At 38.3% G+C, this 24,791-nt stretch overlaps 2 protein-coding genes across 3 annotated transcripts in view; one reads left to right on the plus strand and one right to left on the minus strand.

The window, feature by feature from the left end:
* Positions 1 to 7,929, minus strand: part of prkdc (protein kinase, DNA-activated, catalytic subunit) — an 83,603-nt gene extending 75,674 nt beyond the window's left edge. Inside the window, exons 1-7 of the mRNA XM_012965293.3 lie at positions 7,710 to 7,929; positions 5,415 to 5,491; positions 5,219 to 5,311; positions 3,319 to 3,393; positions 2,701 to 2,809; positions 2,268 to 2,380; positions 1,029 to 1,128 (exon numbers count right to left, since the gene is read on the minus strand). Of these exons, the coding sequence (XP_012820747.2) occupies positions 1,029 to 1,128; positions 2,268 to 2,380; positions 2,701 to 2,809; positions 3,319 to 3,393; positions 5,219 to 5,311; positions 5,415 to 5,491; positions 7,710 to 7,929 (787 nt within the window). The remainder of the gene's footprint in view (positions 1 to 1,028; positions 1,129 to 2,267; positions 2,381 to 2,700; positions 2,810 to 3,318; positions 3,394 to 5,218; positions 5,312 to 5,414; positions 5,492 to 7,709) is intronic.
* Positions 7,930 to 8,578: 649 nt separating this feature from the next.
* mcm4 (minichromosome maintenance complex component 4) lies at positions 8,579 to 21,799 on the plus strand. 2 transcript variants are annotated; one of them, NM_001005655.1, is given in 17 exon segments: positions 8,579 to 8,672; positions 10,933 to 11,006; positions 11,502 to 11,666; positions 12,306 to 12,469; positions 12,552 to 12,653; positions 12,781 to 12,876; positions 12,966 to 13,061; positions 13,223 to 13,361; positions 13,549 to 13,769; positions 13,913 to 14,033; positions 14,997 to 15,256; positions 15,689 to 16,054; positions 16,501 to 16,628; positions 17,327 to 17,534; positions 18,571 to 18,799; positions 20,845 to 20,978; positions 21,118 to 21,795. In NM_001005655.1, coding segments are annotated over 16 exon segments (2,592 nt in total). In that variant the 5' UTR covers positions 8,579 to 8,672; positions 10,933 to 10,936; the 3' UTR covers positions 21,211 to 21,795.
* The last annotated feature ends 2,992 nt before the right edge of the window (positions 21,800 to 24,791 follow it).

Consider the following 24,791-nt stretch of genomic DNA (forward strand, 5'->3'; position numbering starts at 1 on the left):
GCATTGTCAAAGAAATTACATCTTTGAAATGTTACCATGTAACTGGTAAGACAGCTACATGGTTTCCAGTGTTGGTAAGCAAGCCAATCAGGTTTGCAGTCAAATAGAGTGCACACAACCTCAGCACTCTTGAAAACCTCTATGTATATGGTTCTCCTTTGCAACAGTATTATTCTGAGCAGATTTCAGATATGTGGAAAGGTGCAATCTCATTGGTTTGATGGCAGGCATATTATTTTAGAGTAACCGGAGGCCAGTTTGAAGTTCAGAACATTTGAAAACCTATATGTGCACAGTCCTGTCAGAAAGTAATTGGAAATTGTGTAGGGTTATTAGTCAGATGTGTGATTTTGGGGAAATCATTTTACTGAATGAAGGAATGCTTTTGCTGCCCCTGGTAACTTTGAGGGTGCTGCCTCCTGAGGGGAGTTTCTCAATTTGCCTCATGGTAGCAGCGTCCCTGTCCACCACAATTTTATATGAGCTCTTTTCTCCTTTTTTAACATTTGGCAATACATCCAGCCACATGTCAGCTCTGATTTATAGGTTGAACTCAACTGGCAATATTATTTTTAGAAGTGAAACCTATTTTTTTTCCCCAAACATATGCCAGTTAGGGCATTCTGCAGACCTGAATTTGGCTTTGCAAATATTTAGCTCTGGGGTTGGGTGGCAATACAGTCAACCATTGGCCTTAATGGTAATAGCAGTGCAATCCTGGATCAGGCAGTTTTAGCACAAAAATGCTTTTAGAGCACATATGTCAAACAGAAGGCCTGTGGGCTGAATCCGTCCCGCCTGGCTGTTTATGTGGCCCTTGGTGAGCGTGTCTGACCATCCAGTGTAATCAATTTCAATTCTCCTCCCATTGTAACTAAGACTAAGTATCTTAATAATCTTTATTGACTGTGAAATGGAAGGAATATGAATGTATAAGGAGCATACAGTAGGATGACAGATAGAGAAATCAGCCTGGAAGGAAAGTAAAACAAAGAGAAGCAGAATGGAAAAAATAATTAAGAGTTTACCTTCTTCCATCGTTTTAGTAAAGTTAATCATAAGTGCAGAGAGACCCTTCAGACACCCAGCTATAACTGGAAACTTTGGGTTTCTTGTTGATGAAATCATCTAAACAAAAGGGATCATTTATTAATATTTGATTCTGTGTTAAATAAAAATAAGTATAATAGCAGTGTGCTGCTGAAGAATTGAGGGTAATGAAGTGCATGTGCCCCACCGTAGCATCTAACTGCTGCTAAGATAATGGCTGGCAGGAAAAGGGGCCATGTTGAAAAAAACAAGAAAGTACATTTGGCTGGTACAGTAGACATCAGGGAACAGATCTATGGACTGTGCAGGGGGGAACAAAAACCCTATGCAATACAGATTAACTTCATTACCACAAATTAATTTTGTATACATCTTCCTTCAGAATGTGCAGGAGCAGATTCACATTTTTGTGAACCCCAAAATAGATATTCTACGTATCCTTTCACATTTTCCTTTCTGCAAAGATTTAAGGAGGCCCAAAACCAGTTTAATATGTATGAAAAGGGGACGTTGCCTGGGGTCCACCATCAGCCCTTTCAACTACAATACCTTTTGAATAAAGCATCTCAAAGAAATGGCTGACTCATTTTTATCAGATGTAGGAACTCTGCAACAAATCCCTATACTTCTCCTTATTAGAAGTTCAAAGGATGCAGAATATCCTTGCCAAAGCAAAGACACTAAACAGAACACAATGTAAAAATTAGGGATGCATCAAATCCTGGATTCGGGCTGAATCCAGCCTTTTTTTGATGGATTTGGTTTTGGTCGAATCCACGGTGTTGGCTGAATCAAATCTGAATCCTAATTAGCATATGCTAATTAGTATTTGGAAAGGTTTAAAAAAATGTGAAAAAAATTTGTGCGCCAAATTTTAGCTCTTCTCGATTCTAATTAGCATATGCTGATTAGGATTCAGATTCGTTTGGGATTCGGCAGAATCCATCAGGGTGTGTTTGGTGGTCCGGCCGAACCCAAAAAAGTGGGTTTGGTGCATCCCTAGTAAAAATTAAATGTTTACATCAACATATGGCCTCCTCCCTTATTTAGTTTGAACTCTGACATCAAGAAGTTAAAAATTTGAAAGTGAGATTCACAAAATTGGGGTAAACTTCACTGGAATAAAACTGTTTTGCTTTCATTAGTTTAGTGCAGTGAATACTAAAGAATCAGAGGGTTAAGCTAGTAAACAACCTTAACTTAATATATTACAATACCTGTGCCTTTAACTCTCCCAAAAATGCTTTGAAGAGTTTCTCAGAGTTGTCCGTCATTTCACAAGGCTGCACTTCTCCCAGAATTCCAAGAAGTTCATACACCTTCTCCAGGACTGGAAAAGAGACAATGACACCATATCTCAGTTATAGTCTAAAGTAATTAATTTCTCTAAGCTTTGTAATTGTTTTAATGAATTGATTGTAATATTCCTAACTTGTTTTTATGCTCTTAAAAATGTAAATTGGTGTAATCTATATATTATTAACATCTAGCAATATATATTATATATATATATATATACTCTGCTTATTAAAGGAGAACTAAAGCTTAACTAAATAAGTACTGTGCTGCTGTCACTTACCTGAGCTTAGGGACTGACTTATAATCAATTATAACATTTATAGGAATGGTAAATTTAATATGAAACCTTACCTGTATCAGAAAGTTTACTTTTGGTTGCAAGTTCCCCATAGAATTTGTTGAATATTTCACCAATTTTAAATTCCTCAATTTTGTAAGAGTTCTTTAAAAGCTGAAATAACTGAAATGAAAATACCAGAAATAAAGCCATTGTGTGAATGTGTTTAAATAATAAAGACCAGCTCACACCTAAGAAATATTTGTATTCATGGTTAAATAATGTGCATTTCGGTAACATTAACTGACTCAGCTGGGTAGTGAATGCTGTAGTATTTATTAAGGATGTATCGAATTCAGGATTCAATTTAGAATTTTGCTGAATTCCAAGATTTTTGCAGGATTCAGATTCTACCGAATAACAAGTATCAAAGCAAAAAGAATCAGAACTCAAAGTCATATGACTGCTTCTTTAGATGAAGAATACAAATTAGCATAATAATTAATCCCTTTTATGGCTCATGATAAACATCATTCTTTTTTACAGCAATATAGGTGCCCTCTTCAGACAAATGTTCGAAAATTAAAGTGATGATATTTATACAATGTTAGATTATATAAATCTAGGTATACAAAAAGATGGATATCCTTTGACGTTCAATATATATATATATATACTCAAAAAATGATTACCTTAATGAGAAGTTCCAAAGCAGGAATTTTACATTTTGCAGCTCTGTCTTTTGTGTAGACAGTGACACACAAGGTCTAAATAAAACAAACACATTTAAGTTACATCCTAAAATATTATTACAGGTATGGGATCCCTTATTCGGAAACCCATTATTCAGAAAGTTCCAAATTACGGAAAGGCCATCTCCCATAGACTCCATTATAAGCAAATAATTCTAATTTTTAAAAATGATTTCCTTTTTCTCGGTAATGATAAAACAGTACCTTGTACTTGATCCCAACTAAGATATAATAAATCATTATTGGAGCCAAAACAGTCCTATTGGGTATATTCAATATTTAAATGATTTTTAAAAGACTTAAGTTACGGAGATCTAAATTACAGAAAGATCCCTTATCTGGAAAACCCCAGGTCCCATACCTGTATAAAGCCAGTTCTGAACATTAAAAGCTTACCATAATGGCTGTGGCAGACGGGGAGACTAGTCGCCTGCGACAAGTCTCCCTTGACGCGGGCAGCTAATCTCCACAAAATACCATCCCACCAGCGAGTATGTAAATCGCCATTGGGATGGCACACGCAGTGCAGCGATTTCCCCAAAATCGTGGAAGTTTCCTCTCAAGGCAACTTCCGCGATTTCTGGGAAATTGCGGTGCCGCGTATGCCATCCCACCGGCGATTTACATACTCGCCGGTGGGATGGTATTTTGTGGAGATTAGACTAGTGGGCGACTTGTCGTGGGCGACTAGTCTCCCCGTGTGCCACAGCCCTAACCGGAAATATAACATGACTTTCCACAAATTATAAATAACCGAGTGCAGTGTAACTCTAAAGCTCAGACAAATAGGAATCGGAAAGAGGATACAAATTACAATATTTTATAACAATCGGCAAAAACATTGAGGCCGGGTACAGTTTGTGCCCTAAAGGTACTCAATCATGTAAAAATTATAATTTAAAGAAAGAATCTTTTTCATTCATTATACTATTATACCACAGGTATAGGATCTATTATCTGGAATCTGGTTTTTCATACCTCATGTCTGCTAACACATATAATAATAAACCCAATAGGACTGTTGCGCCAACAATATGGATTTATGCATTATAATTACCATGAAGTAAAAGGTACTATTTTATTTTTACAGAGAAAAAGAAAATATTAAATAAACACTAAACAAAAAAAAATTTGAATGATTTGCTGGACTATAATTCTTCAATTATCTTTTTTATACCATACCGCTAATCAGCATTAGAATTAAGGTATACAAATTGACCGAATTTAATCTAGCTTGAGGTAAACTAGCTTTAGGTTTTTTGATCAAAGTGTTGAAGTTAATTAAGTTTTAAATAAAACTATAGCAATGCATTATTTATACATATTACATATCTGATGCAATAATATTTAAGGAGAACTAAAGGTATAATCATTGGGGGTGCCATATTGTTACGCACCTCCCAGTGATAAAAATCTCTTATGGGTGACCTAGGGCTGTCGCCCCTGTTAGCAGAAAAGTGCATTTGCCCTTGGTATTTCTGTAGTAACTCATTCGGCGAAATCTTCTTCCACATCTATCTTCTTTTCTCTGGGCCCTGGCAGGCACATGTGCAGTAGGGTGAAAGCCGGGTTTTTTTTTTTGCGTCTAAGTTCAGCTTTTGCTCTATTGCACATGCGCCTGCCCAGAATGGAACAAAGAAATGATGGAAGAAGCTGAAGAAGATGGCGACAATGGATTTCTACAAAAATACCCCAGGAAAGAGATGTTTTTAGCGAAAAGGAGCACCCAACTGGGGGTATCAGGTAAGTAATTTTAATCGATGGGAGGGGGTACCTAGCATCTTGGCACCCCCTTGTGATTATACCTTTTGTTCTCCTTTAAACTGCAGAAATGTATTACCTTGATATCCATGGCATATGGCTGCACATTGCTTCCAATTTTCTCCAAAAAAGTGGAAAGAAATTTTAGGGCATCTTCCCTGCAATCTTTAAACTAAAGTAAAAAGGTGCAGTCAGACCAACAACCTTTAAACAACTAAAAAAATACAACATATAGCTATAAACAAATGTCATTAATTTTGTGACATTCAACCTACTTCCTCACTGGAGAGGGATTTGCGGACAAAGGCAAGCAGGCCAATCTCTTTTGAAAAAATTAAAGAAATGTTAAAATCTGAAAAAGAAAAAAAAAATATTAGGACCAAAAACAACAAACATCTGCTGCCTCTGTAATAAATAGCAATAGCAATCACATGTCTTGGGTTATTGAGAATTTGTGCTAATAAACTGGATCCCAACAACATATAATTTCCCACCGTTAGATGCCACTCCAAGAGGCCTGCAGGCTATTTTATAAATGTTAACATAAACTGCAATGCTTCCCACATCACAGTAAAGAGCAAATTATAGCAGAGAAAGTTCAGCAATAGGCACAAAGTTAAGTCCTAACTTTGCATTAGAATCTAGCACTTTTACCAAAATATAATCGACTCCTTACAAATAGCTATTTCAAACCAGAACAGAAGAAACATAAGTGTGAAACTTACAACATTAAACAGTTCAATCCATATTTCTAAAATATTTATAAGTTTAGATATTCAGTGCATACTGTACTTCTTTTTGGACAACTGTTCCCTATACATCTTAACTAAAGTAGATATTGGGCCATAAAGCACTGAGCCCCCTATGCTGTGTGGTATGATAAAATGCAATGTTTTATTTAAACCTTTATGCACCAAATACATGTTAACTGTGTGAACTGCTGTGTTTGTAATTATATCATCAGAACAATGCACTACAAATTGTAATAACCACCCTTCCAATACAGTAATATGAATTACTGATTCTCTTCAGGACTATGACATGCAGAATTGCATAGTGTTGCCATCATTCTACTGATTAAGTACACATTTAGTTTATAAAGCACATCATTTATTGCGGCAGATAAAAAGTCAGTGTCTTGTGTGCTAGAACTGCACTCATGGTAAGGCAGACAAGAACCAAAGTAGAATGCAGCCGGCAACAACAAGAATCTAGTATAGATGTTTCTGTTAAAGTAGCATCCATGAATAGCTAGCACAAAGCAACTTCCCTCTGTCAGCACAAGAGACTCACCATCCAATGCAGGAAAAGCACAATTCAATATCAAAGCATCCCCTATGCTGAAAGCCAAAGTAGGGACAGTCTGTGCTTTGCACACATGGATGGGTAGCCTCTTCCTTTTGAAATCATGTTTACATTTGAGTTAGAGACATGTATTTGTTGTTCCTTTGGGAGACAGTGTTACACTGGTTTCTGCAGAGGCCTCTCTCTGGGAAGTTCTGCAGTGTACTAGTGATGTTCAGCAGTGACTGACCCAAAACCAACCGGGTTGGGGTTCAGATTTGGGAAACCATTGCGGGTTTGGGTTGTGTGCTAGGCAGACTATAAAAGCACACACCTCTTCTGCTCCTGCAGATTCCCCACCTTGAAACCAGAGGCACGTGCAGCTGTAGCATTCACAGTGGGAAAATGTGGTATAGGTTTGGTGTGGGTTAAGGTTTTTCAGGTTTGAAGCAAGCGCTGGTTGAGTGTTTTCCTGAACTCACTAATGCGCAGGTCAGGAAGAACTCAAGTGGCGGCGGATCCTAATCTGAAAAATGTCATTGCAGGACCTGCACCCCCAAATCAGTGGTACCAGTATACTCTGAATAAGTGGAGGCTTTTTGCAGAGCAAGAACACAGATGGAGCATCTAGAAGTGTATGAGACTTAAGCACTTTGCTAGTGTCTGCCCAGCTGGTCATATGCAAGCTCAGCAATAACAGAGAGGTGGGATTCTTGGCACTAGAAACCAGTTTTAGGAGAGACTGTGTGCATTGCAGGAAGCCTGACCCACACCCGCTCTGAACCCACCATATGTGCCCCCCTTTCATTCTTCCCAACCCACGGGCTTCAGGCAATCCTGCACATCACTACAATGTACTAATGTTCAAATTTTGGAGGTGTGTTTTAACTAACCAATAAAAAATAATAATATTTGTAAGGGTCTGCCTTACACTGCAGGGGGACTCTTTAGGGCACAAATTCAAATTTGTGCCCTATTTTGCCCTAATTTTTTACCCTTATTTTGCTCTTATATTAAGGGGAAATTTATAAGGGTACAGTGATCGTAATATACAAAACCCACGACTCCTAGTTATTTTCTTACTGATCAGATTGCTAACCCAGGCCCCCCAGCTCTGTGAGGGAACTATGGCCTTTATGCCTTGGAGGAAGACACAGGTAGTTCCAACTCAAAAGCTGGAGCGTAATAAGTAAAAGGTGGTAAGCGCCATAAGGATGGACATATCGCTGGAGGAACATGGATGGGCATTTTACACTTTATTACCATTAATAAGCATTTAAACCCACCCAGCGCACTACTGCCGCCAGCAGACACCAAGCACTCCTCTGCCAGGTTACGCAGAAGGGTACGAGCCTCCTCATTCCCCATCCCGGGACTGAGAGACAGGAGGCCATGAAGCTGGTGGAGGCTCCCCAATAAACCTCCTGCCGATTTAGCTGAGACGACCACTTCATCTTCTTCTCCTCCTCCGTCACCCGAAGACCCGCCAGCACTGGCCGGCAACATGCCTCAAACCACTGACAGGACAAATAAGTTCCCGGTTCTAAAGAAAACGCTGGACAGCCAATCAAAAGGCAGTTCCGTACCAATCACGTGACCAAATAATGAAACAGGCAGGTAATGGAACACAGTGATGCTGGGAATTGTAGTTTTCCTGTCTGTTGAATGCACTCCCTGAGTTTTTGTTAAGTGAGAAGAGGGTAAAAGGTCTAAAATATTTTGGGTGGAGTTACACAGCTTCTGGTCTTATTCAAGTATTGAGTTCGGATAAACGTAATATACACATCTTTACGATCAACACATTTTAATGTATTATAATTTAATGATTTTAATGTATTTTAATTGTATTTTTAATGTATTTTAATGTATTATATTTATATATATTTATATATATTTATTTATATATTTTATATATTTATTTATATTTATATATATTATATTTTAATGTATTATATCACACAGACTGCTGATAAAGGCCCACTGTTATTAAAGAGTAACAAAATCCACTGCTTGAAAGTGTAACTTGCACTCCCCCGCAAAACCAGCCCTGTGGCGCAGCCCGTGATGACGTTTCATGATCGACAGAACGGGGGAAAAAAAAATACCCGCGAAACCAGTCACGTGACTCTGGGATTGGCGCGAATTTCTGAGGGTAGAAGCTGCGGCAGTCGCAATTGTTCTGCTCTGTCCTCATTGCGATTTAGGATTCTCACGTGGATATAAGTCTCCAGTCGCGAGTGGGCCGGCAGGTGAGTGATATTACAGCAATTGGTTTATTGTAAGCGTGTCTGTAGGCGGCACATTCCTAAATGAAAGTTCCCTAGAAGTTAACGGAGTCGCCATGAACCGAACTCAAGGGGCTGTTATGCACTGATCCAGCTTTATTGTGACTCTCTGCGCACTGATATAACTGTGAAACGCGCCATAAGGTACAAATGAGCTCTAGCGAACAGGGCCCTCTAGTTCCATTTGTAGTCGGTATCCCTTGTTTGTGAAATGATTGTAACACCCTGCTCTGTGCCTAATAAATTATAAATAAATGAAATTAAAGGGCTGGCTAGCTTGCTGCTGCTGTGTCAGTTCATTGAGGTTCTCCAGCTGAATCCTGCATTGAAATCTGTTTTTTTTTTTTTTTTGAAACGCAAATTTTTTTTAATGAAGGATGCCACAGCCATGTGACCTGTGCATGGATAAACTTCAGCCACACTTTACTGCTGAGCTGCAAGTTGAAGTGATATCACCCCTCTCCCTTTCCAATCAGCAGAACAATGGGAAGGGAACAAGAAGGGACAATGGGAAGGGAGCAAGATAGTATATATCAGTACAGCACTCTGTAGTAAGAAATCAAAGTCCAGCTTGGGACTCCTCCAGTTACATGGGAGTAGGAGAAACAATAGGTTATCTGAAAGCTGTTCTAACACTAAAGGCTCTGGCACACGGGGCGACTAGTCGCCCGTGACAAATCTCCCTGTTTGCGGGCGACTAATCTCCCTGAAATGCCATGCCTTTCCTCTCAAGGCAACTAATGCGATTTCAGGGAAATCGTGGTGCCGCGTATGCCATCCCACCGGCGATTGACATTTTCGCCGATGGGATGGCATTTCGGGGAGATTAGTCGCGGGCAACTAATCTCCCCGTGTGCCAGAGCCCTAAATAGTGATTACAGCATCTCCTCAGGCATTTAGCCGAACCCACAGATTGCCAGTCTGGGTCTGCCTTACACTGCAGGGGAACTCTTTAGGGCACAAATACTTCATGCTCATTGCATGGCATTATTCTCTCCCTTTACACATTACCAGTTACAAAAGTTGGTGAGCCTCTCGTGCCCCAGAAGTGCCATAGATGGTAGTCTCTCTGTGGCACTTAAAGGGTTAAAAAGTGTTTGTTTCATTATAGTATTTTTAGCCAAAGTCTTTATCCAGTGACTTAACCATAGGGGAACCTTGTAGGGACCTGTGACTTTCAGTGTTAATGATCCCCCTTGTAATTACTCTGTTGCCTGAGAAGCGTTCCTGCCCCAAACAGCCCTGTCTTTTATTACATTTAAAAAGTGGAGTGAAACATTACCGGTGATGTTGCTCATAGCAGCCAATCTGATGCTTTACTTTGGTTTTCTAACTGTTGAAATCTAATTGCTGATTGGCTGCCCTGGGCATGATTAATATACCCCTTAAAGGACATGTAAAGCCTACATTTGCCTACAATGTATATTAGTTTGGCAAGTCTCCCCCACCCAAATGGCATCATTTGTACTGCATATATCCCCTCTGTTTGCCCTCACCATCACATTTTCCTAAAGCAAATAGCAGCTTTAACCCAGTGGCCATTTTCCCTCTGCATAATCAGATACATAATATATGAAGAATCATCAATACCTTATGTATATTAAGCTGCACCCTAGGTAAAAATTCTATTTGTATACAAATTTTATGCTTGATTATCTTCGAGTGCTCCATTTTGTTGGAGATGTTACATTGTGGGTTAGTTTGTGTGGCACATTTCTAAGGAATGGAGTACACCTTGACAAATATTTGGCTAAACCTTTTCACTTTAAAGGTGGCCACACACGTGGCGATTTCCGATCGTACAATCGGCCACTAACCGTTCAGGGCTGAAACGGCAGATATGGAGGTAGAAACAATAGGATTTCTACCTCCTTCTGCCGATTCAGCCCTGACGGCAGATTTTGATCAGGTGCCTTCTATGGCGCCCGATCAAAATCTTTTAACCTGGCCGATCGGCGAGTCGACCGATATCAGTCGACTCGCCGACTTGCTATACACGCACCGAATATCGTACGAAACAGGGTTTCGTATGATATTATCGGTGCGTGTATGGCCAGCTTAACACAATTTTATTGTTTGTCCATATAATTGTTTATATGTAATAAGAGTAGTAGGAACCAATACGTTAAATATTTATTGGCATTGAAGCACATTCTGCATAATGTAGCTATACTTGCTGTATTATTTTGTTCTATGAAGGCTTTGTGTTTCTTTGTCTGAATAGAATCATGTCATCTCCAACATCTACACCAAGCCGCAGAAGGAACAAACGTGGGCGAGGCAGTAACCCTCCAACTCGTAAGTGACTTGCTTTACCTTTACCTGTAATGTGTTAATAAGGAACATAGGTGTGTGTATATGGGAAAGATGGCAGCCAGTGTGGGTGGTAAGAAAACACATCTTTGGGAGAGATGGAGACAAGCAATTTATATAGTGAAGTGCAAGTTGTATACCCCTTGGTGACGCACCTAGCAGACAACCAAGCACCACATTTGGAAACTGGGATATCCTTCCTTTAAATCACTTTTGTATGCTCTAATGGGGGCCTCCATTCAGTCTATACCATAACTACCATGGTGAAATTATCATGATCCCCTATAGACTTTCACACACACCGTTAATACCACAGAAAAATAAACCTATTAGGATATATTTTCTGGATATATACATGGCCTGGTGCTGTTGGAAATCCCTTTTTTTTTTTTTTTTTTTTTTTTTTTTTTGATAATACATACAATGACAATACAATATTATATTTATGTGACTGTTCCCTGTGTTCCCAATGTTTTGCAGCTCATGGAGAGGAAGTGCAGTCTCCTCCATCGCAGAGACGTCGGACAGAAGATTCCACATCTATTGGCGAACTTCTGCCCATGCCAACCTCACCTTCAGGGGACCTTCAGAGCCCCAGCGGGCAAGAGCTTATGTTTTCTAGCCCTGCACCATCAAGGCATTCTGGTATGCTGAACACATTTTTCCTCAATTACCATAGCATGCAGGTTCCCATTATAACAACATTGTATTTATTTGTGGGGGGGGGTTTCTTGCTCCCCAAATCTGAGTTTTTGTATACTTGGTGTCCCTATAATAATTAAAAAAAAAAAATTAGTAAAAGTGTTTTTTTTTTTTTTTTTTTACTAAATTCCAAAAACTGCTACTGGATGTGCCCTAATGACATTAAAGGGCCAGTGATACTATGAATTGAAAATGCCCTCAAAGTATTTACTAATGACAATCACTTAGTCTGTTGATTAGAAAATACTGAACCATTTTTAGATATTTTGTTAGAAAATGCCTGTTTTCTGCTGCTGGTTTTTACCAGTTTATAATTATATACTAACTAAGACTTCATTGGGTACAAAAAGGCTATGTGCTACTACTCCTATGAAAAGTACCGCCTTCAAAAGTAACCACAATTCTAGTATTATCATTTATTTTATTGTATGGCTATGGTTGATCCCTGTTTCACTAGATTTGTTGAATAAGATTTAGTAGAGAGCTCACATGAGTAACTAAGGTGTTTTACTAAGAATTGTAAAAAGTGTAAACCCATTAAAGATATGATTTCTAACTTTTCCAAATGTATTTTGCTTACAGCCCTTCAAAGTGAGCTTGATCTCAGCTCACCTCTCACTTATGGCACCCCTAGCTCAAGAGTTGAGGGTACCCCTAGAAGTGGTATCCGAGGGACTCCTGCTCGACAGAGACCTGACTTGGGATCAGCACGCAAAGTTAAGCAGGTGGATTTACATTCAGACCAAGTAAGTATCCTAAGCTCCATAACAGGTTGTTTACAAAATGAGTATTTGGTCAACATAATAATTCTAATTATGCTTTTTCAAGCCTGCTGCAGAGGAGCTGGTTACGAGTGAGCAATCTTTGGGACAGAAGCTGGTGATCTGGGGAACTGATGTCAATGTTGCCACTTGCAAAGAAAAGTTTCAGGTAAACAACTGGCCAGTCCTTACATTTTCATGTTTTTAATTTTTTTTTTAAATTGGATCAATTAGAATTTTGAGTTGTAATTTCAGTGCCGTTTTCTAACCTTTAAGTATCTCTTCCTATGATTTAGCGTTTTGTTCAGCGATTCATTGATCCTTTAGCTAAAGAAGAGGAAAATGTAGGACTGGATCTGAATGAGCCTATATATATGCAGCGACTTGAAGAGGTATGTGTGTTTTTAAAAAAAAAAAAAAATGTAGTATTTTTCTTCCAGTAAACCTAAGAAATCCTAAATTTTATTTTCTGTCCCTTTAGATAAATGTAGTAGGTGAGCCATTTCTCAATGTTGACTGTGACCATCTCAGAAGCTTTGATCAGGATCTTTACAGGCAGCTGGTTTGCTACCCACAGGTAATTTATGTTACTGTTCTTTCAGGAAAATTAATAATTACATATGTTTTTAGAAGCCATGATTTTCAGCCTGTTGTGAAGTTAATATATGTAAAAAAAAAAAAAAAAAAATCAGAAAAAGCTCTTAATTTGTTTGTTTTTTTTTTTTTTTTCCCCCTTAGGAAGTTATTCCAACATTTGATATGGCTGCTAATGAGATTTTCTTTGAGCGGTACCCTGACTCCATTTTAGAGCACCAGATTCAAGTTAGACCCTATAATGCATTGAAAACTAGAAATATGAGAAGCTTAAATCCAGAAGGTAATAAAATATGTTCAATGTTGTTGAGTCATGTCTAGTCTTAGACTAGTTTTAGTGTTCCACTGTTGCTTCCTATCAATTGAGTGAGAAACGAACAGCATCTGAAATTGGACTTTATTTTCATGGTTGTCAGGTTGCTTTTATAAACATAAGTTAGGCTAATGACACTTTTTTTTTTTCACCCTAGATATTGATCAGCTTATCACAATTAGTGGCATGGTTATCAGAACTTCTCAAATCATCCCAGAGATGCAGGAAGCATTTTTTAAATGTCAAGTGTGTGCCTTTACTACTAGAGTGGAGATTGATCGTGGTCGCATTTCAGAGCCATCAGTCTGCAAACACTGCAACACCACACACAGCATGGCTCTTATTCACAATCGCTCTATGTTCTCAGACAAGCAAATGGTAAGTTTTTATCTCATAACATTTGCTAACCACATATTTTGTGAAGATGGAATATATGCATTTTGCATATCTTCTATGGATGTGCCACAATGTTTTGAAAATAATTTCTTATGCAGTAGATTCTCATTATACTATACTCCTAGATTAAACTGCAAGAGTCTCCAGAAGATATGCCTGCTGGTCAGACCCCTCATACAACTATTCTCTATGGTCATAATGACTTGGTGGATAAGGTACAGCCTGGTGATAGAGTGAATGTCACAGGTATGTTCATTTGTACTGCAGAACATATTTTGCAACAGTCTTAATAGTGCCACATATTCAAATGTTATAATTTCTTTACATCTTATTTTAAGAAGCTTATTTCATCCACTCTTATTTAAGTTCCAGTAACATCTAGTGCACCAAATAAGTGGTAACTCTGATGTCATGCTAGGCAGTTTCTACTTTTTTTTTTTTTTTTTCTGGGGGGACTTCCCTGCTGGCCAATATTGCAGGTCACCCATGATGATCAAAATAAATTGTGGGTAATCTGTGAATTCACATGCCTGGCAGGTTACTTGCCTTAAATGATTTGTTGCATTTTTCTAGATGAAGTGAGCAGTTTTGGCTACAATGTGGGGATTGCAAAGAAAAGGAGCTTAAAATAGTGGAAAATAGAAAGGACAGATGGCATCACTATAGGTGTGGCTTTAAATAGTGGTTAACTCTATACTAATCTTTCCTTTCCCTTTAAGATTCAGAACTGGAAAAAGAAAGGAAAAGAGAGAACTGCTTTCAATTGCTGATGCCTTTTTAAAAACATTGACAATTTATAATGTAAATAACAAAGTTGCTTAAAATTATTATTGCATCTTTATTCATTATGCAATGGGTGGAGATCCCACGGTTCTATATCGCTCTGATCTGTAAATTGCTTAGGGAGGAAAACACCATTCATATTCAAACTTGCTAGTTTGCCACAAGGCTTCTTGATAAACTTTTAATTGCTCTTGATTTTATGGTGCTGACTATCAAGGACTTGTTACATAGACTTCATATTTTTGGCTTTCTTCATGTTATGCTGGGCAACCTAGAAAGCAGAAGAAAAAGATGTTCTACTAAAGCAAAATAATCACATTTGTGTTGAGTACTAACTAGCAAGCAGTTTGTTTTAACAGCACTAAACTGCTTGGTCACAGTGGAAATAACTAATTATTTAGCAACTTCAATGTTTTATTTCTCCAGGTATTTACAGAGCTGTCCCAATTCGAGTTAACCCTAGAGTTCGAAATGTAAAGTCTGTTTACAAAACTCACATTGATGTTATTCATTACCGAAAAACTGATGCAAAGCGGTTGCATGGTATTGATGAGGACACAGAACAGAAGATGTTCACTGAAGAAAGGGTTGCAATGTTAAAAGAACTTGCAGCAAAACCAGACATCTATGAGAGGCTTGCTTCAGCTCTTGCACCAAGTATATATGAGCATGAAGATATTAAAAAGGTATAACTTCTGTCTTTGTGGTTGGGAAATTAGGAGATAATTTTGGTGCACACAATCAGGTGGCGGTCAATAAAACCATAATACTCTTGAGCATTTTATATTAACTTGTAATATCACCTTCTAAAGACATAGGCACATGACATGAGCGTTTTTTTATATAAGTTGCTTAACTTGCATGCAGTGGGTAGAGGCGGCTGTTCCACCACTTGAAAAAGGAGGTTTTGTAATATATGAACCCAAGACAGTGTGTGAGAATCCTTGTGTAATTAATTGCTATGAATAAGAAAAGTTAAATTATACCGGCAGTATTTCAGTTCTATGGCTGTGTGAGACTGTATTAATGTCTTATAGGCAGCAGAGTAACTTTGACCTCAAATGATACTTGAGGAGGTTTTTTTTTTTTTTTTTTAACAAAATTTTTATATTTTTTAGGGAATTTTGCTTCAGTTGTTTGGTGGAACACGGAAAGACTTCAGTCATACCGGAAGAGGCAAATTCCGTGCTGAAGTAAACATACTTCTGTGTGGTGATCCAGGAACCAGTAAATCTCAGCTTCTCCAATATGTATACAATTTGGTACCTAGAGGCCAGTACACCTCTGGAAAGGGATCTAGTGCGGTTGGATTAACCGCATACGTGATGAAGGATCCAGAAACGCGGCAGTTGGTACTGCAGACAGGTGCATTAGTTCTCAGTGACAATGGCATTTGCTGCATTGATGAATTTGACAAAATGAATGAGAGCACTAGATCTGTGCTACATGAAGTAATGGAACAGCAGACTCTCTCCATTGCAAAGGTAAAGTCTAACAAGTATATAAATCAAACATGCAAATATCTTTTGACATTGTAGCATTATAATTCTGTATTTAAAGACATGCTATTTTTTTTTTTTTTTTTTTACACCCAACTCTCTCACCTCACTTTTTTAGTTTAGAGCCAAGTGCTGTTATTCATGGACACCTAAGGGCTGCTCTGTCAATCACTACTGTGAACAGTTATTAGTAAAAAGAAAAAGCTTTGGCTTATCGTGCTCAGTCATATGCTGTTTTGTGGTGTTGTGTACAATGTTGCCATGCATAAATGTTTAATATACTGTTCTCTATAGAAATCTACACTTACCATCCTGTAAAAGTGCTTTTAAACACAAATTATTATATTGCCTTTTTTTTTTTTTTTTTTTTTTTTTTAAATTGGCACTATTTTTACATTTTATACATTAAAAGTAAATGGTCTCTCTTGCAGGCCGGAATAATATGTCAGCTGAATGCCCGTACATCTGTTTTGGCTGCTGCAAACCCAGTGGAGTCACAATGGAATCCCAAGAAAACCACTATTGAAAACATCCAGCTTCCACATACGCTCTTATCAAGGTGTGTTCTTTGTTTCTTTTTTTTTTTTTTCTTTCCCCTTAAAGGAACAGTAACACAAAAAAATGAAAGCTTTAAAGTAATAAAAATATAATCCACTGGTAAAATTGGTGTTTGCTACAGTAACACTACTATAATTTATATAATAAGCTGCTGTGTAGCCCTGGGGGCAGCCATTCAAGCTGGGAAAAAAGGAGAAAAGCCACAGGTTACATAGCAGATAACAGATAAGTTCTGTAGAATACAATAGTGCTTTATCTGTTATCTGCTATATTCCTGTGCCTTTTCTCCTTTGAATGGCTGCCTCCATGGCTACATAGCAGCTTATTTATATAAATTATAGTAGACTTTCTGAAGTAAACACACAACTTTTACCAGTGCAGGGCAGCAGCACATTATATTTTAGTTACTTTTATACACTTTCATTTGTTGGTGTTACTGTTCCTTTAACCCAGCTGAAACATGTATTGCTGCTAAGGGTAAGACCCTACAAGGTGGATTGTTAGACTGTATAAGTGCTGGCTGGAAATCTGCCCGTATACTTGAAAAATCTAATAGTGTTTGCACGTGGAAGCATTGATTCCTATATAAAATCTTTTTACTGATGGAGCCTAAATCGGCCCTAGATCTGCAGACCAGAATAGGAATCATGCAATGTAACCTTTTGTGTTAACTTGTCATTAACTTAATGCTGCTTTTAGGTTTGATCTAATATTTTTGATGCTGGATCCACAAGATGAAACCTATGACCGCCGCCTAGCCCACCACCTTGTGGCTTTGTACTACCAGAGTGAGGAGCAGATGAAAGAAGAGCATTTGGACATGGCAGTTTTAAAGGATTATATAGCATATGCTCGGACTTATGTCAATCCAAGACTTGGTGAAGAAGCAAGTCAAGCTCTAATAGAGGTACATAAATAACCTAAACGAATGTGCTCAAACATTCTCCAAACAAACATAATTAAGTTCAGTGTATTGACTTTAGTCGCCTTTATTTATTGGAGCTCCCCCATAGATCCTGGTTTGTGTTTGTTTAAAATGGGTGGTGGGGGCATCTTAGTTTACCTACACCAAAAAGAATAATAGGTTGTGGGTAGCCAATAGCAGATCTGTTCTTTACACCGGTAAAGGTGCACTGCAATTTCCTCTCAGATCTGAGCTGTTGGTTGCCTGCTCCCAACATAAGGATTGCTTTGCACTATACAAACCTGCTAAACAATCTGGAAAAGCAGCCAAAAAAAAAATTTGAAATGGCAGTACAAGAGTCCATTATTAAAGGCTCAAGTCTACACTTTTTAGAGTTAAATAAGGCAAAAGCAAATAGCAGTCTATACTATGGGGCAGATTTATCAACATTTTTATTTTTGCGGTTTTAGGTTTTTAAAACCAAAAATAAGCTTATTTCCACTAAAACCACAAATGGCTTGTCCTTTATTAAAAGATCTGAATTGAAAAAGTAGGAACAAATTAAAATGCAAAATGAAAACAAAAAACCTAAAAAACCACAATTTAAAGATTTACCATTTGCCGAGGACAACTCCCATTGACTTCTACATGACCTAAACACATATTAGATGAAGATTTGTATTTGTGTTTTTCGTGGTTTTATCACATAATAAATGCCTAAAATGAAAAAAAGTTAGTAAATGGGGCCCCTATATGTACGGCTTTTTTAAGGCCACTGTTTTATGCTGCATAGTGTTTAATATAGGATTGAAATATTGTTTGTTTTTTTAAAAAAAAAATATATTTTTTAGGAAAAACATACTTATACATGCATGCAATAATTTGTTTACCCTTTAGTCAAGCAAAAAAAAAAAACATTGATCAAAGGAGGATGTGTTGATCAGTTGATATAAAAACTTACAAAGTGTTACTGTTCTGTTTGTCCATAATTTTATTTTTCTAGCATTTTATAGTTGTTCCTCTTCCATTTTTTTTGTAGGCTTATGTAGACATGAGGAAAATTGGCAGTGGTCGTGGAATGGTTTCTGCCTATCCTAGGCAACTTGAGTCTCTGATTCGTCTATCCGAAGCTCATGCAAAAGTACGCTTTTCTAGCAAGGTGGAAACAATTGATGTAGAAGAGGCCAAACGTCTTCATCGCGAGGCTTTGAAACAGTCTGCCACTGATCCTAGAACAGGCATTGTCGATATATCTATTCTTACAACAGGTACAGTGAAGAAATATATTTGTACCTACCTGAGGAAGTATTAAGCTAGGAATAGTGCACCTTTTGTGTAAAGATAACTATACCAGCCTTCAGATATAGCAACCAAATAGTGTAACAGTAAAGATCTAGGCTTCTGAATTGCACTTTTAACTCCCTGTCTTTTAAGCTAAGCAAGGTCTTACAGAGGCCTTTCATATGTTCCGTAGCTTTGTGCTCTTTATGCTAACTCAGGGGGCTCAAACTCAATTTACCTGGGGGCCGCAGGAGGCAAAGTCAGGATGAGGCTGGGCCGCATAAGGGATTTCACAAAAAATTGGCTTTCAAGGGATAATGCAAGGCACGGCGGGCGGGAGCTGCTGATTGCGGAAATGACGTTATGCCATCATAACAGTTATTATGGGAAGACGTTCTGTGTGCACAATTAGCTTCTTAGCAGCTAATTGTGCACACAGAACGTCTTCCCATAATAACTGTTATGATGGCATAACGTAATTTCCGCAATCAGCAGCTCCCGCCCGCCGTGCCTTGCATTATCCCTTGAATCGCAATAAAAATCGCGATCCATTCATTGCTTTTGAGAAGGCGTTGGTGCGGGCCACAAAATACTGTACCGAGGGCCGCAAATGGCCCGCGGGCCGCGAGTTTGAGACCCCTGTGCTAACTGGTTTAGGATTTTAGGTAAAATAAAAGGGTTGATCACCAAGTGAGAGAAAATTTAGCCAAATCTAACTCTAACCAGTTAAACAAGCATACATTAGGTTTAGCGCTTTAAACTTTATTCTGCATTGCATTCAACCAATTCTGTAGTTTTACACTTGCCAGATGATCCCTTAACAGCTAAATAACTATGAAATGTACATGCTGGATTGCCAGTGCAGACTACAGCAATGGTTCCCAAATTGTGGAGCTGCTCTTTAGGCGCCCAAAAAAGTGCTTATTCTAATACTCGCAGAACCCCAATATGAACATAAAGAACTGAGATGTGGGGGTGAACACTTAATCTTCCTTTATTCAATTCTAGTAGTATTGCATCAAGGTGCATCAGCTCTTCTCAATATATAGTAAGCCGTTGCGCTTTTTTTTTTTTTTTTTTTAATGCAAATCAGTGTCTGTTTTTTAGTATTTAGCAAGTGTCACCATAACAACTGCTTTAAAGGAACAGTAACACCAAAAAAAATGAAGTTTTAAAGTAATTAAAATATAATGTACTGTTGCCCTGCACTGGTAAAAGTTGTGTGTTTGCTACAGTAACTCTACTATAGTTTATATAAATAAGCTGCTGTGTAGCCACGGGGGCAGCCATTAAAGTTGGAAAAAAGGAGAAAAGGTACAGGTTACATAGCAGATAACAGATGACCTCTCTAGAATACAATAGTGTTTATCTGTTATCTCCTTTGTGCCTGTGCCTTTTCTCCTTTGAATGGCTGCCCCTGTGGCTAAACAGCAGCTTTGTTTATATAAATTTCTGAGGCAAACACACCAGTTGTACCAGTGCAGGGCAGCAGTATATTTTATTCTTATTACTTTTATACACTTTCATTTTTTGGTGTTACTGTTCCTTTTAAATAGGGTGGTCACAGCAGGATTGATGTTCGCGAGTGTACTGCTCTCTGTAGACCCAAGCATGCTTTCGAAAGGTTTTGTGCACAGTGGTTTTATGATAATGCTCATTTGGTACATGTCAACAAATTAAAAGTGGAGCTAATTAAGGGCAACTTTAGAGAGGATTAAGGTATGCCTTTTACATTGGACAAAATTTACATTTTAAAAGGCTGCCTTTTTCTATACCACTTACATATCATCTGACTTTCCTTGTCCTTTTAAAGTAAGGAGTTTTAAATGCAACCTCTGTAAATTAAGGCCCAACAATTGCCTGAAAGTGTTTTATAAAAGCGATTGACATTAAGATTCAACAATGTATTCATAATCCTAAATTAAAATAAATCATGCACGTGTTTGGGCAAGTAGTGGGTCTTTGCAATGCAATTTTGTTTTTTGTATTTGGTTCTTGCAATTGAAAAGTTTTGTTTTATTCTGGCAATTAGGAATGAGTGCAACTGCTCGAAAACGTAAAGAGGAATTGGCCCAAGTTTTAAAGAAACTTATCCAGTCCAAGGGCAAAACTCCAGCTTTAAAATACCAGCAGCTGTTTGAGGATCTACGTGGGCAGTCTGATGCAGTAAGTTTGCTTTTGTAGTAGTGTAAAGTAAATGGCTCTGGCATTTGAATTTGCTTTGTGCAGATAGACAGACATAGTATGCTGTGTTATGTTGTTAATGTGCAGTTATATAAACTAATGTAAATTTTGCTCATTTTAGGCTGTTACAAAAGACATGTTTGATGAAGCTTTGCATGCACTTGCGGATGAAGACTACTTAACAGTGACAGGAAAGACTGTAAGATTGCTGTAAGAAGATACAGTCCTGTATTTTCTATGTGCTGAAGATGAATCTGTATAATATCAATTTATGAAAGCAGCTTAAATGGAATATAAAACTGTAGTGTTTAAATATTTTGTAATGTCATATTTTTTATGACTTGTTTTGCTTTATGGTAAATGTAAAGTTGAAATGTAATGCTTTGCCACAAGTACTCCTATGTAACTGTTTTAGGCTACCATGCAGAGTGCTAAGGGAAAATATCCTGTATGATGGATAGAAAAAAAAACTGCAATTGAATTTCAATAATAAAGGTGTAATTATGGTAATTTCACCAAAATGAATTTGGCGTCCTATGATGTACATTGAACTAAGCATGAGCAACAATGTTGAATATTGCACCTGTTACATAAAGTTTGTGCACTACTGTGTTTTATTGTTATAGCAACAGAAAACATAACTGTAGTGGATATTAAAATAGGTATCAATTCTTGAAAACATCTTAACCTTCACAAGTAAAAGGGGGAAAGAAACAAAGTATAAGCTGTTAATCAATGTATCACAACGTAGAAAATGACAAGTTACAGAAAACAATAAAGTATTGAATTCTCCTTTCAATCTCCTATGTTGCAGTTGTTAAATGTTTTAAAACCTGTATTTAGAAATCACATTCATTGTATTGAAGTCAAAATTTGGTTTCTGACCATGGTTAGATAAGTTTTCACTTGTACAATAGCACCAAATTGTTGCATATGAGGAGTTGCTCAAAACTTTTGAGTCCCCTTGCATCCAATTTAATATTAAAGTAATCTTTATCTGTACATGCAATCATGTAAATCAGAATGTACAGGCCTTAGGGTAGTAGCATACTACTGCTGCTATTTGGTTCTTAAAGTGCTTCAAATACTAGCCATCCATTTCTCTTGACAAGAATTGTTTTGTTACTTGTCACCATCAAGCAGGTTTGCATTGCTGGCAGCTGACTTCATTATTCATTTTCCACACAGTGCAGTTCTGTTGCTAGTAGCAGTTTCTTCTTAACTTTGAAAATGAAAGCCTTAGTAATAAATGTTCTGCTTTCAGAGTTGCAGGACTTTGGACCCCCTAAATGCATTTGTTTCCTGTCTTGTTCTGTAAAGCAAAGTAGTACAGCAGGGTTGGCAGGTACCATTTTACACAGCTTCAGGCCCTCTTATCAGTAATTGCAAATACTGAACAAACAGGTTTGTAGCAAGACCTGCATCAGTTTGAACTGTATATGCTCTTGTTTCTGCATTTTGGGAGTCCTAAGGGTTTCGTTTCTCCTTGGACATTGGCTTAAAATTTGTTACACCAACACACACGTCCTTTTTTTGAGGAGGGATGGAGGGGTTCACTTATACTCAGTTTCATAGGGGTGTTTTTTTTGTGTTTCATGCAACAAACATATCCTCCCACTATAAAGTAATGCCACCTCTACCCACACCTTGTCTCTTAAAACCTCTTGTACTTGTATGTAAACTTCCAAGTCCCATCTCAATGACTATACATTCTGGTACAACAGAGTTGTCAGTCGTACTGAAACATCTTGACACTTCTGTCAATTGGGGAATGAGAGACCTGGAGCCTCATTTACAAACATGTAAACTGTGCTCCATTTGTAAATCTTGCACGTGTGCTGCAATCCAGGGGCCCTAAAAACCAATATTTAATATAGTTCAATATATTACAGAGGGCCCAAAATTTGCAGTGGTACCTGACCAGAGGGTACATGTCCTCCTTTTAGGTACTATACAGTCAGTTCCCCCCCTTCACCACCCAAATGCGGAGCACTGACGGGAAGCATTTTCTGCACGTCCTGGTCCCAGTGCTCTGTAAGCAAATATAGGTGCGACTGGGTGACATGCCGCCCTAGGCCCAGGCCTTTCTGGCCATGCCACAAATCCAGGCCTGGAAACGATGCCCATACAATGGAGCACATTTATTAATGTTAAATTTTTGGCCACAATTTTGAACACAATAGTGCCCTTAAGTCTCCCCATACTTCACCTGTTCAGAAGATCAGAAGCCAAACGGGAAAAAAAAACCGCTGAGCAGGGTAGAGAAGATTCCCATAATGCATCGCTCCGTCCCAGACTTGGCGACTTGTTACTGTAGGCGGCGCATGCGCACACAGCAGGAGCATCCGGTTGCCATGGCGACGCAGGACAGTGAACTCTGTGACATGCAGGTGGGGGGAGCGGGGGGCAGGTGCAGGGAGCGACGGAGTGTTTTTATGGCAGGAGCGGGGAGCAGGGGGTTTGTGGTGGGGGCTGTTGGCAGAGGATGATCTGTGACATGCGGTTTGTGGCAGGTGAATGGAGCGGAGGACACTCTGTGGGGTGGGGGGACACTGTGACATGCTGGACAAGATGACGGCGCCATTCACTGAAACAAGTATGTAGGTTCTAGTATGTGTATCTCTGTAAATCTTTCAGTGAAAGGGCAGTGGTTGATTGTATTGCAAACAGACATATCGAACCCATCAGCTTCAACATGTATGATCCTCAAGGTCCCTGTGACAATCACCAAGGGGCTACTGTTTGATTGGCCTTGCCTTGTCCCATGTGCTTCACTGATGTTTGGAGCTCTAATTCCAACATGGAAGCATCATCCTTTTTAACCCTTTAAGTGCCAGCCGAATTCGTCATTTCGGTTCCCCCCAGTGCCAGACGTTTTTTAAGCATTTTGTACTCATTCACTTTAACAATGTTTTTTGGTAGGAAAACCTCCACGAAACTAGGGAAATTATATATCGTTTTTTTCGTCACTAATTGGGCTTCGACATACATACCAAATTTTATAACTTTTCTGGAGATATGATGTGTATTTTGGGTGAAATATGTAAAAAAAAAATAAAATTATGAAAAATTTCTGTATATTTTGAGGTTTTTTTCCATAGAAAAGTTAATTTTACTCACTTTTTTTTATTGTTTGTAAAAGCCCTGATACTCCCAATTCCAACGATACCAAATATGTGGTGGTACCCCACAGTTCCTGTCCAGAAGTAACCCCCAAACTAAGGCAATACTTAGTACAATATCACACCAGAACAAAGCAGAAAAGCGCTTGTAACAGTTAATGCAGCATAACTTATATGTAAATCTAAAATATCCCCTCATGTTTGGTATCTTTAGAAACTACAGACCTTCAGGTTTCTAGGTGCAATGTAGTTTTCACTCAAAAGCCAAATACCTTTTGTCAGTGCATTGTGAAATTTGGAACTTTTTATGACATTTTTTTTTTTTTTTCTAAAACGTAAACTTGGACGCATGATCAAATGTGGATTTGACAAAAAAAAATCTCATAAAAATTTTCTAGCAAAGGCATATTTGAAAGACAAACTTCTCCTGAATAAAATGATGCCCCATATGTATGGGTGCACATAAAGACATGGGCACCAAACACTCCAAAGCAGGGGCAATGCACAAGGGCAATTACAGCTAAAAATGTGGGGGCTGCGCTCTATGTGCACTTCCTGCAGTTTTTCAGTGTTAACCCCCCCTACCTGTGAAATAACCCCCACAAACTATATATTTCTGAAAAGTGCACACCTTCAGCTATTCAGAGACGCCACTCTCCTCTTTCTACATGGA

This window comes from Xenopus tropicalis, chromosome 6, assembly GCF_000004195.4.
Source record: "Xenopus tropicalis strain Nigerian chromosome 6, UCB_Xtro_10.0, whole genome shotgun sequence".
Classification (NCBI taxonomy): Eukaryota; Metazoa; Chordata; class Amphibia; order Anura; family Pipidae; genus Xenopus; species Xenopus tropicalis.